Here is a 12,936-nt window from a genome sequence, read left to right as displayed (position 1 = left end):
GCAATAAAAACAATATGACTTATATGCCATTATATATTATAATTATACCATATAATGATTTTTACAGAATTGCTGATAGCAAACTGTTCGATTCTGTTCTTCTCAGTTGAAGTAGGGAGGATCACTGCCTTCTGTCTGTGCTTTTTACCCACCACTGCCAGACTGCACCTTCCCAGTGCCTGAGCCTGGTCAGCACGCTATCAGCAGAAGGCATCCTGTGCCTGGGAAGTAGTGAAAGTCACTATTTATTTCTCCAGGATCGAGTAATCAGTTTAGTTTACTGATCAAATACCTGTAACTACACAGCACTTCTTGAAACCTTCTTTCTCCTGCATCTATTTTCATCTGTCTACCTTAAAACAATGAGATGGAAAAAAGGCAGACTAAAAAACCAATGTAGAAAAAAAGGAAGCAATAGAACAATATGAGAAGTACTGGGGGAGGTCTGGGGTATTTTATCCTGGAGCCTTTTTTCTAGAGCCTCTGGAGCCTCTGTTGCTTTTCTAGTCTTTGAGATGTTCTTTCATCTGTGAGAGGATGATGCAGTAGAATCAGTGGCAAAATGCTCCACAGTTTCCAACAAATGTCCTTCCCTATGTCTGTGGCATATACCTTAGAAAGGAACAGTACAATCCTCAGTGCAGTTACATCACCTGCAGTTACAGTTTCTACATAAAAGTCATTACAGTTCACTGAAAATGATACAGGCTTCCGTGTTTTGCCGACTCCACACTAATACAGTTTCCAAGATTATCTCCTGAACTTGCCTGAATAGAGCATGATTCATTCATGTCAGAAGATGAGGTACCCCATACCTTTGTTTTATTAATTAAACTATTAAAAAATTTATTTAGGTCAGCATTGGTCATTCATAGCACGTACAATAGGAGTAAAAAGTAAAAATAAAAAGTTTTACGCACCACTGAATCTTTTATTTCTGATTAGCATTCTATATATTAATATGATATGAGATTCATATTTGTTGCTATAATTTCTGGGCTACTGCAAGTTAAATAACATTCATTTGCTCATAAATGCAAGATTTGTTCAGTTGTAGTGAAGACTTGTATTTCATAATTCAGTACGAAGCTTGATTGTTCTGTTCTGCATTTCTATAGCAGTAAAGAACAAAGAGACACTGGATTTAAAAGGAGAGATTGTAGAATTTTGGCCTTTTGTTAAAAAATGAATGTTAATTTAAACTGGTTATATCCACAGCTTTTTTTCTTCAGAGCTTTTTCTAGTAAAACATGAAAATTTCTTTACTTTATTCAGAACAAAGTAAATTCTAAAACCACAAGGATATTTACAAAACAGGAAGCTGCTTCTGTTCTGCTCAACTGAAAGAGTCAAATTTTGTTGTTAATCACATTGGTATAAATGTTGACCAAGTCTGCAAAATTCAGTGGATTTATACCAATGATAGATCAGAATCAGGTCCAGATCTTTAGCAGATGATTCTGATTATTTGCAAGTTTGTTTCTAAGCACACTAAAAGAAGAAATACATTGCAGAAGTTTATGTTGACTGATATTCTTGAATCTCACATAACTGTAGGTTTAACTTGGACCCTGAGAAGAAGTGCACTGACAGCATGCTGTGGGAAGCATTGGAAATAGCACAGCTCAAGCATGTGGTGAAAGCGCTCCCTGGGGGCCTAGGTAATAAGACTTCCTTCTTGAGAAGATTGCTTCCAGTGGTCACAACATTTCTGTTTCACATTTACTATTTATTAAAAAGTTAGTTGCTGAAGAAAAAGCTTTTTAAGTTTATGGAAGGTGACATCTAACTCTGTTACCAACTGCACCTGTGGGGCAGAATCCTGTTTCTACTTAAATCAATGGTAAAATTATTTTTTTATTTCAGTATGTCTTTGTTATAAGGCATTGAGGTTTACGGGTCTTGTGAATTCAAATAAGTTGTCAATAAGTCAGGATATATCTAGAATATATTCTTTTGTATTTTCCAATAGTCCTGAGGAAGATTTCAGTAGCTTAAAGGTGAGAATCATTTGGCCATGAAAAAAAAAAAAAAAAGAAACAAAAAACCCCAAACTTAAAAGTGGTAAGTTATACAGCCTTATGGTAAAGAAATTATGGATGCCACTTTGACTGGAGGATGCAGTGTCCTAGACTGTCCAAAACTCGCTCTTAAACATTCTTAGTTACTTTGATGTCTAATATGTATAAAACATATCACGAGACAGAAGTACTGGTTGTTTTGAACAAGGAAAATAAACAGGAAAAACTGGATCACCAGCAGCTGTAGATCTAGGAAATGTTACTTTGAAAGTCTTCATGCTGAAAGTGAGACCTTCTCTTTTCCAAGCATATGCTGTACTCTAATCTGATCTTCTTGCATACACACACCCCATAAATACTGTTTTGCTCTATCATTTCCAGATGCTATAGTCACAGAAGGGGGTGAAAACTTTAGCCAGGGCCAAAGACAGCTGTTCTGCCTAGCAAGAGCTTTTGTGCGGAAGACGAGCATCTTCATCATGGATGAAGCTACAGCATCTATTGACATGGCAACAGTGAGTTTGGAGAGTTTCTGATTTCTTGTTTTCCTTGAGGGGTAGACAACTGCTAATATGCAAAGAAAAGGTGGTAAGCAATTCTATCTACTCTGTAATATGCTTACACGATATTTAGTACAGATGTGTTTACAAGTCCAGGCAGTTGTGAGTCACTGCTAACTAATCTAAAGAGTTTTAAATCATTTTACTAAGGGTTTCACAGTTATCCCAGCATTTCTTGGATTAGGAAAATGAAGCATGTTATTTTCATTGGCAGCTTTGAAAGGTCAGCTGGGATGGTCAGCGAAGGGTAAATTGGCAAGCATATTTCCCCATCGTGGTGGACAGGACAAGTCAGGAAATCAGAAGGCTTGAAAGTAGAGTCAAGGAAATAAACAGAGACATAGAAAAGACATACTGGATTATTGCATTAACTGCCTGAAATTGCTAGACAGAGGTTAAACCATGCAATAATAGTGCACTGACTGGATTTTAGCCAACTAGAACAGTACATTCTTAGGATATTTTTTTCCTCTGTTATATTGTTAGGAGAAATGCTTTAGTCTTAATTCTATGAGTAAAGAGTATAATTGGAGGGGTTTATTATAACAGCTACCATTTTTAGTTCTGTAAAATGTTAGTGTATTGGGTGTCAGTAATGCTGGGAATTATACTGTATGCAGCCCAGTTAAAACACATTTTGAATTCTGATGCATTGAGGATATAGTTCCTCCCTTGTGATACATACCTTTATTTGCCATTATCTGTTCTTTAGATATCTGCGCTAGTGACATTTTTAGGCAGTTTGGTATGCAACAACACGTTGCCTAAATAGCAAAGGATGAGTACTTGTTGAGTGAGAACTATGCATGTTAAGACCATCTTAAATATCATCTCCACTGTTAAATATGCCAGGTACAGCACACTCCTTTGCTTATCCCTGCCACCCCTTGGTGTTAGATGTCCCCAACATGCTGGGACATTCCTGGGCTTCCAGCAGAGTGAAGAACGCACTGCAGAGGCGCCAGCATGCAGGCAGCCTGGCAGGACCCTGAATTCACCTTTGATTTCCTCACTGTAAAACTGAGGTGAGGATGGCAGGTGCCTGGGGGCCAGAGCACAGCTCTCGGGTGCACTGAAGCCCAGAGGCAGTGCGGGTAGCAGGAGCGAGCAGGGCTGTTTAACTGGAGACCAGGCAAGCTCTGACTTAGTTCTGACGTAGTTAATTTTTCATTTCTGCAATGAAGGATCAATAAAAGCGTGGAATAATCAGTGGTTACTTTAGCCTTCTTATTGTCTGTGTGTCTATCATGTAACCTCTGTTGTTTGAAAAGCAATAAATGTTTTTCTTTACATAGGAGAACATACTCCAGAAGGTAGTCATGACTGCATTTGCTGACCGTACTGTGGTTACAATAGCAGTAAGTACAGTCTCTGCTGCTGTTCTAATGCAAACAAGAATCAGAAATGCCACGTTAGTCCATGCTTGTCAATGTTAATAAATGTGTTAATGTGGCTGTTAATCTTTTTTTAATGCAGTGTTTAAGTGTAAGCTTTCTCATCGATTTTAAACAACTTTCTTATTTAAATACTTAACAACAGCTTCTTAAATGTGTTGCGTGATGCTAAGTCTGATTGCCTGTAAAAACATGTAATCTTAGTATGCAGTCTATTTTTTGTTACCCATTTTAGGCTAATTTAAAATGTAATATGGCTTTGACTACTGTGAAATCTAAGAATTAAGTTTAATCAAGCTATAGCAATCATTTAACTAAGGACATGTAAAATTGTGTGATAGTTCTGCCACTGGATAAAGCAATTATGTTTCACAATTTAAACAAATAAATGATGATCTTACTAACTTTTAAAAATAAATGTTCCATCCCTGTTGACAGTGATTGAATTTAAGTTAGCATATTCTTGAAGTGATTATACAAAGATCTCGAGTATCTGTAAAAAAATGTTTATGAAAGAGATTTGACCTGAATCAAAGCAGTTGGCTCAACAGATACGTCAGAAGCAATATATATCTTTCAGTCCTCTATTTTCTAAAAATACACATATTTCAGGGATGTGAAATAAAGTCATTATGCTTCTTAACATTTAAAAATTAAACAAAAGTTAAGAAATCTATGCTCAGAAATCTTACAGCATCTTTTTATTCTCATGTAGTGAATGTGTAATAGAAAACCTGATTGATCTTATGGTATCCATTCAGTGTGTTGTTATAAAAACACCAAAGGAATCATAAACATTGAATTTCCTGATTTCTCTACATGAAAATTCTGAGTTGCACTGGATTTTGCATTTATGTATCTTTTTTAGTTTGTTTGGGGATAGGTTGAGAAAGTTTTATTAGTCTTTTGCTCTTTCAGTGAATTTAAACTGCACAGTTCAAACAAACAGCATTTTGGAATAAACTTACTTTGAATGTTTTTACTTCCAAATGTAAATGTGGTTTACAGCAGATGGGTTTGTATTCAAAATGTTCTGTAATAGAAACATCATCTGGGTTGGGGGGTGGGGTGTTGGGTAGTGGTTCGGGTGTTTTGTTTTTTTGGGTTTTTTTTTCAGAGAAAACCATATATTCCTAATTTGTGTTTAGGAAGAACAGGAATAGGAAGAGTATAGTATTGGGTCTATATTACCCTCTATGTTACTTTACCAGGATGGCAGCACTGATTGTGTTATACTGGAAGAGATCAAACAAACAAGGACAGCAAGTACAACTGTAACGTGACATTTCAGTCCCCTCCCCCTGCCTGTGGACTGGATAAATGTCACAGGAGGACTGCAGCAGAGATGAGATTTGTAGATGCCATCAGTGATTATTTCATGAAACATCTGGCTAGGAAGCCACAGAAGGAAATACAGGAGTTGTTTTGGTACTGAGGGTGTCTAAGACCTGATTAGTAACCATATGAGTGAAGAGTGACTGTGTAAGAGGGACCAGAGTATTCCAAGATTAAATATCCCTGCAGGAGTAACGCAGACCCAAAAAACCACATGCAGTTACACTAAAATTTAAAAAGTGGAATTATGTAAAAATGAGGAGGCTTGCTAAAAACAAAACCCAAAAATAAATGGGGGTGAAAAAAGCAAAAAGAGAAAGCAAAGAAAATTGAATCTACAGGGATCATGGAAATTACTAAAGGATTTTATTAAAAAATCCTAGAGCCAATGAATGCTATTTATTAGGAAAGGCTTGAGTAAGGATAGAAAGAAGCTGGTATGACTAAACAAATACAAAAGACTATTAGAAACAAAAAGGCATTCTTGTAAAAGCTGAACTCATAGCCAAATAAAGAAAACAGAAATGATAGCGTCTGGCATGTTACATGTGAAAATGCAATAAGGCAGGCAAAAAAAAAAAGTATGAGAGCAGTTTCTGTAAGCCATCAAAATGAATCCATGAATCCCTGAAACACAGCAGGAGAGAGAAGTCTGTCAATCTATAGGGCCATTTGATGATCGATATGTGAAAGGAATGCTCAGGAAAAATAACAGCATTGCGGAAAAGCTAAACTAATTATTTTCAGTATTCACTGTGGAAAAAACTGGGAAGGTTTCTTCCTGATAATCGAATGTTAGGGCTTACTAGAAAAACAGTAGAGAGCAAAAAAGAAAACATCATACCACTGTGTAAGTCCATAGTTCGCACATACCTTGAACATTGTGTGTAGTTCCAGTCGTCTTATCCCCATAATGACACATTACAACTGAAAAATGTTGAGAAGCACAAGGATAATCAGAGGTGTGGAACTGTTTCTTAAGGGGAGCAGCTGAGTAAGCCAGGCCTCTTCTGCCTGGAAAAAGGACAAAGTTAAGGACATGTGAGAGAGGTCTGCAAAATCATGAAGCAAGGGGGAAGAGGCATCAGATGAAGCTCTGAGCAGCAAGGCCCTGAGCATACAAAAGAGGGTACTGGTTCATGCAGTGGGGAGCAGGTCTGGAAAAATCTTTTCCAAAGGATGTGGATGCAAAACGTTTATGAAAGCTCAACAGAGGACATGGGCAATGTCTTACAACAGAGATCTATTCAGTTTTACAAATAGACAAACCACACCAAGCTCAGGACAGGACCCCCCCTGATCTAGACATAGTCTAGGACTGGAAGAGTACTTGCATGTAATACCACACTCATGTGCCCTGTTCCCACTCTTCCTGGCTACCTTCTTGTGGCAACGTGTGGACTGCGGGCTAGGGACATCGTAGGCTGAGCTCATATGACTCTTCATACTCAAGTACCTGTGTGCAATTTAGGTACTTGAATATCCACGTGGCTCTCAGTCTGTATATTTATCTGCAGTATTTGCACAGTAAATTAGGATGAAAAGTAGGATAACTAGCCTAACTTGAACTTGTCAAGACAATTAATTTCTGGAAGTCTGTCTTATCCGGGAATACATTTGATAGATACACTGAACTGTCATTTTGTTTATTTGTTTTCCAGCACCGTGTGCACACGATCCTCAATGCAGACTTGGTTATTGTAATGAAGAGAGGAGTTATTTTGGAATACGACAAGCCTGAGGTTCTGCTAGAACAAGAAGACAGTGTCTTTGCTTCTTTTGTACAAGCAGATAAATAATAAAAATAAATAAAGCCTTTTAAAGTACAATTGTATTATTTTCTAAAAATGTAAAATACCTGTAAATAAATATTATTTCATAATAAATTGAGGTTTTCCTTTTTTAATAAAATGAGCCCTTTTCTGCATCTGAAGTATTAATGAATTATCCGTGTACTTTTCCTTTTTTTGTATACTACTATTCTCTTTATTTGCTACCAAAGAATCATGAAATATAGTTAAAAAAAACCTATATGGGTGAAATATGACAGGATACACATCAAACAAACATAGCCAGCATGGAGTTTTTATGTAACTCTTAAACCTCTCCTGTCATTTTATTAACATGTTTTTTTAACACATCAAAAACATAGCCAGCATAGAGTTTTTATGTAACTCTTAAACCTCTCCTGTCATTTTCTTAACGTGTTATTTTTTATGTGTCATAGCCCTACTGTAGATAATGCTCATGACTGACTAAATGCAGAAGGAAAAATTATATACCAAAGGTATTTCTCAAAAGATTGTATCTCTTTTAATCATATGACTCTGTAAAGCTTTAATATCTAAATATAAAATCTATAAAACTTTTTTTATATTGTGGTTTATTGTTAGTGCCTGTGTCTCTTGGTCTCTCCTTTAATTCCTTTTCAAAATTAATCACAAGCTGATTCCTTTAGTCTTTCTTAGGCTGCCTCACCGCTACTGCCATTGAATTGTATTCTACTGATTCCAAAAGGGATTGAGCCAGACTCCCTCCCAAACTGAGAGAAGCTAAGAGGAGGCAGGTTGTGATAAAGTATCAGTGTTTAATGCACTTTCCAGACTGGTACAGACGTACCACTTCATCTGGAAATTATCCTGCCAAATCTGGCAAATAAACAGTATTAAACCTTTCACTGTAGCTCAGAGCCATGGGAGCTTGACTCATTGTCTCCTAGTTCCACGTATTTCAGCCACTGTCACACTGTTTCTAGATTCACTTCTGATCTTTACCAATAAATTACCACTAAGATTATCCTAATTTGGCAGGACAAGGATTTATCCCTGCCCTATTGATTCATTGTGACAATCATTCCAGGATTTATTAATTGCTAACAGGTTAGAATGTCAACAACACAATGGAAAGCTACAATGAACTTTTCACTGTTATTCTTTCTATAGCAACTTTGGCTTTATATCCAATTTTGTCCTCTTCCCCTTTTTTGAAGCATTCCTAGCACTTGGGAAAACTCCTTTCTCTTTTTGAATTTCTTCAGCCTGCTCAGTTAATTTGGAATCTGTTTCTTAACGGCTTTATTTTCTAGAAAAAGGCATCTCGGTGTTCTCATGGGATACATGATATTTTTAATGCATTACTTCTAGCACTGCAGCAGAAAGCAAGGCATACTGAAGAAGTGTTGTTGCTGTCTAAGTAGTGTTACCAGTTCCACAATGGAGTATTTGCAGCATCTGCCTGTGATTATTTATGCAATACCTAAGGGCATTATACTGGGGGCAGAGAACATAGAACTAACAAGGAGAATGTAGGATGAACAACAGTAAAAGCGGGGAGGTAGAATACAGTCATGCAGATGAAATGCGTGAGCTCTGTCATTGGATGAAGGGAGAAAATGGGCAGTTGGAGGATATCTCCTCTTCCAGGGACACATTTTGCTGGGCAGATTCAAAGAAAAAATAGCTGCAGAGCTATTGGTGTGTGTTTTCACCGTGGGATACCAGGCATCCACTAGGGCTAAGAGAGAAGAAATGGGAGACAGGTGACTATCCTTCCAGGGTAGCAGAAGGGCACAGTGAGCGCAGAGCAGGTTTCTACTACAACTACTGTCTGTGCTGTCTCCTAGCTGCCCAGCACTGGTCTAAAGCAGGAACTCGTGTTAAAGGCTTAGGAAAACACTATTCTGCTGGACATCTCAAACTCATGCTGCAGAGAGAGATCCTCAGAAGCTTTTCAACCATCTGTGGAAGATCCTAAATCCTAATGGCAAGAGGAGAGATAGAGAGAAGTGAGGTTTCATATGCTTTTAATAAAGTGCCTGGGATTTGACACTGCAATTTGGACTACCTCCTGTTCCACAAACTTCTGATGACCTTACCTGCAAAGGAACGCAACGGAGTAAAGGATGCAGCATATCACTAAGAAGACTGTATTGTGTCTCACAGTATTAAGAAATAGGAACTTAAAGTACAGGTGTCATACATTTCCATTATAAATGTGGCTTGTATTTCACAAAGCAGCTTTGCAGGAGAATAGGGTAAGTGAGCTGGTTCATATCCAACTACTATATATCTTTTTAATGGCACCACAATGCTGGATAAATATGTGTGAAGAGGGAGGCCTCTTAGCTACCTCTCAGACAGAATACACTTCATGTTTCCTCAGCGCATTTTATATAGTCTTTATATGGGGCTAAGTCCCAGGAAGTTTCTGCCCCCTAACTGCAAAGGGTTAGAATCTTAACAGTGACAATATCCAAGAAAATTACTCTATGGTGGGAGGATCACTGCCATTATCTGAGTTGTTAAACCTGTTGCCTTGGGATAGGCGTTCCAGAAGTTGCTATTGAATCAGGCTCACAAATGTATTTTGCATGGCAATGAAGCATTATTAAAGAAAGTGCTGTACTGAAATGGGTGCAAAACAGCCCCGGAGCAGCCATGTGAAGCTGCTGAGGGGAGCTGCCATGTTCAGACTTTCATTTCTCCTCTGGGATGGGACTTGGCTCAGTCCCAAAGGTGTTAGTGGGATAGGCTGACCATGGAGATAAAAACCAGGGTTTGTTTTATTTTGTTTGCTTTCTATAAATGTGCCCATTATGCAAAAACCTTTATAGCATTTATCCCCTTGTCTTAGTGTGGTCATTTAATCCTGTTCTACTTATTTCTAAGGGAACGCTTCTTTGGAAGGCCAGGAAGCAGAGCATGCCTGCTACATTAGCTCTCATCCCAGCTCTGCTCATTCCTTCCCCTGTGGCTTTGCATAACCAGCTCCGATCTCTTTTCTTCTGTCTACCCACTCACACAGCAAGATGATTTGTGAGGCTTAATTCGTGTTAACACTGTGTAGCCTTTAAAAGAAAGGTCTGCTTCTGAAGGCAGAGTAATATGGTGCAAACTAAATTTTCATTTAACAGTTATAGTAATATCTTCTTTGACATCCATAAAAATTAGGATAAATCAGGGCAGGGGGGATTTTTGAAATGTAAAACTTATTTTGTAGGTGGAAAAACTTACCCCTTATGCATGATTCAATAGTACAGAGTGGGATTGTTCATTCCTGTGAGCCCCATTTGTTCATCAGCTCTGAACACAAATAAGTTGGCTCACTCAGATGTGTCACTTTTTTCTTTTAAGTATCTGTCATTTGATCCACAAAGACAGGACTTCTTTTTATTCTGCTCTAGAAATTCTTCAGCAGAAGCCACTTGCTTTGCTGTCCCATCTCAGCGAACAAGTGCTCAGAAGTGAAGGAAAAGCAGTGCCAAATGACAGTCCCAATAAAGAACAGAAGAGGAAACAATGAAACACCCTTCTAGCTCTACAGAGTTCAGGATTCCTAAAACCAGCATGGTGTGTTCATGCAACACCCCTTGCTGCATTAGGCTCCATGGGTCCTGCCTAGCACCAGACTATGAACCAATTTACCTTTCCCTTTAAATTATTCCTCCTTGACACATATTTTTTTTCATTCTACACTCATGTGCTTACCGCCCTCTGGAGGAAAAGATACAGAATAAGACAACAATTAGTAAAGAGTAAGTAAAAATGGCACAAAAGACATGACCGCCTCTTGAATACTTATGTCCATCTCTGCAAAAAAGTGTGAAATGTTACCTATGACCTGCATGGTGTTATAGAGCCTCTGTACGCTCACGTCAAAATGCTGGAAGTAACTATGAGCTGCCAGCAGCTGTAGAACCACACCTATGACAAATAAATCTTCAAATTACTCAATCAATTTATTTTATTTTAAAGTGTTTAGAAAGAAAAGTATGAAAAATACAATTTTTTTTTAGTTAAATTGCATATATGAATCACATACTTAAAGTAACAGTGTAGTTGCAGGTGACATTCTCAGCAAGCACACAAAAAATATCTAGCAGACAAAGTGATACAGAGAAAGAGGAAGTATCTTTGGCTAAGCTCAGTGGCATGACAGCCAGGTGCCAGGGCATCTTGTTCTTATTTTGGTTTTATTTAGCAAAGCAGCAAGAAACACGACCCAGAACAAGAGAAAGTGTGAGGTATTGGGAAACTGACCCCTCCAAAAGGAATGGATGTGTCCAAGGACATGCAACTATTCATACATAAAAAACAGAAATAGTCTAAAGCAATAGTAATAATTTAATTACAAGGCCTACAATGACTGCCCAGAGAGCTCAGAGTGATTACTTAAAAATACTATTCTGAAATCCCTAGGTGGGCCACTGTAAGTAGCTGCAGGTGGTGAAAGCTAATTTCAAGCCCAACTGGTTGGCTCCCAACCATCAACTGGGCAATTGCCTTGCCCAGGCAATCAATGCCAATAACTGCTTAGAGTGTATACCAAAGCACTTAGAGTAAAAACTGAAGGGAAAGTCCATGGACACATACAATTAGAAAAATATAATCATAAACCCACTGGCACTAAAGAAAAATCTCTTATCCAGAATATCCTAGATGCTTTAGCAACTCGACAATACTGGTGTCTAAACTGAAATGGATAGAAACAAAACATTTAAATTGGAGTAAGTCAACACACTAATGAGAATATTGCTATTTAAAGAGTGTAGCAGTCACATTGAAGTGTTTTTAAATAACGCATCTTGCAAAGATACATCCTTATATGCATGCACATGTATGCATTTATATGTATGCAGACACTTGCCACACACAAGTTCTAGCTTCCTGCCTCCTTTTGGCACCTCTTTTGGCAATTTTGATGGCTGTCCGGAAGTTCATGCCACTGTGGGTTAACCATCTGTAGATGGATTATTTGTTTGCAATATTTACTGCTATTTGGACAGTAGGCATTTTCCTGAGCAGCTCACATGATTTCATGAGCTCCTTCTTCCAGACAAATCTTTCCTTAGTTAAGGCTAAATAACTCTAGCAAATTTTCTAAATGGGAAGGAGCCTCTCTACTTCCAGCTCTCTGTTTAACCACTACGTCCTTGGACTTGGCCTCTTAAAGCAAATTTCCTACCACCGCCTGCCCGATTCACTAGATGAATGGTTTCCTCTTACCTACAGAGAGACATGCAACTGAATTTCAGGATTTTTTTTTTCCCATTAGATTTCCTTTAAAAAAAATGCCCAGTACCATTTTGTTTTCTATTTCACAGAATAATTGCCCAACCTGAAACCACACCATCCTGCAAAGTAGCTGCTGTTAACACAAGCCAGGTACTGGCAGCAAATCCATCCTCGAACAAATATTTACAGAAATCGGCTCTGGGGAGAGGGGATCGCTCACATCACCGTGACCCGAAGCCCGACCTCCCCCTTCCTCAGGAAAAAAATAAAAACAAAACAAACACCAAAACTGAGGTAAAAAGGTAAAGAAACGCACCCAGCGCTCACCGGGGAGCAATCCAGGACTCGGCTCCCCCTTCCCTTCCCACAGGGCGACCTTGAGGAGCAGTGCCCAGTGGTTTTTAACCGCCTGCCGTTGCGCCCGTTGCCCAACGACCGTTACGCGGAGGCGCGCGCGGCTCCTCCGCACACACACACACACACGCGCGCGCGCAGGCAGCAGCGCCTCAGCCCCTCGTCCCTCCGCTGAGGGATCGCCCAGGGGCCGGTACCGGCTCCGGCACCGCAGCACCGAGGCCGGGAGTGGCCGGGCTCGACCGCTCCCGGCCTCGTC

General features: G+C 38.9%; 1 protein-coding gene and 1 long non-coding RNA gene across 3 annotated transcripts in view; one reads left to right on the top strand and one right to left on the bottom strand.

Annotated features, from left to right (window-relative positions):
• The window catches only part of ABCC8 (ATP binding cassette subfamily C member 8), an 80,560-nt gene extending 72,880 nt beyond the window's left edge, over nucleotides 1-7,680 (top strand). For both annotated transcript variants that reach the window (XM_063334242.1, XM_063334243.1), the window contains exons 36-39: nucleotides 1,558-1,661; nucleotides 2,403-2,536; nucleotides 3,877-3,939; nucleotides 6,972-7,680. In XM_063334242.1, coding sequence (XP_063190312.1) covers nucleotides 1,558-1,661; nucleotides 2,403-2,536; nucleotides 3,877-3,939; nucleotides 6,972-7,109 — 439 coding nt within the window. In that variant the 3' untranslated portion in view covers nucleotides 7,110-7,680. The remainder of the gene's footprint in view (nucleotides 1-1,557; nucleotides 1,662-2,402; nucleotides 2,537-3,876; nucleotides 3,940-6,971) is intronic.
• Nucleotides 9-12,745, bottom strand: LOC134515363 (uncharacterized). The gene is made up of 3 exons (XR_010070958.1): nucleotides 12,640-12,745; nucleotides 6,184-6,324; nucleotides 9-612 (listed from the first exon to the last, which is right to left on the bottom strand). It is a non-coding gene; the product is annotated as an uncharacterized LOC134515363 (long non-coding RNA).
• Nucleotides 12,746-12,936: the final 191 nt, after the last annotated feature.

The sequence above is a fragment of the Chroicocephalus ridibundus genome, chromosome 4 (assembly GCF_963924245.1).
Source record: "Chroicocephalus ridibundus chromosome 4, bChrRid1.1, whole genome shotgun sequence".
NCBI lineage: Eukaryota > Metazoa > Chordata > Aves > Charadriiformes > Laridae > Chroicocephalus > Chroicocephalus ridibundus.
The sequence above is the reverse complement of the archived record's forward strand: the minus strand, read 5'-3'. Positions and strand labels throughout refer to the sequence as shown.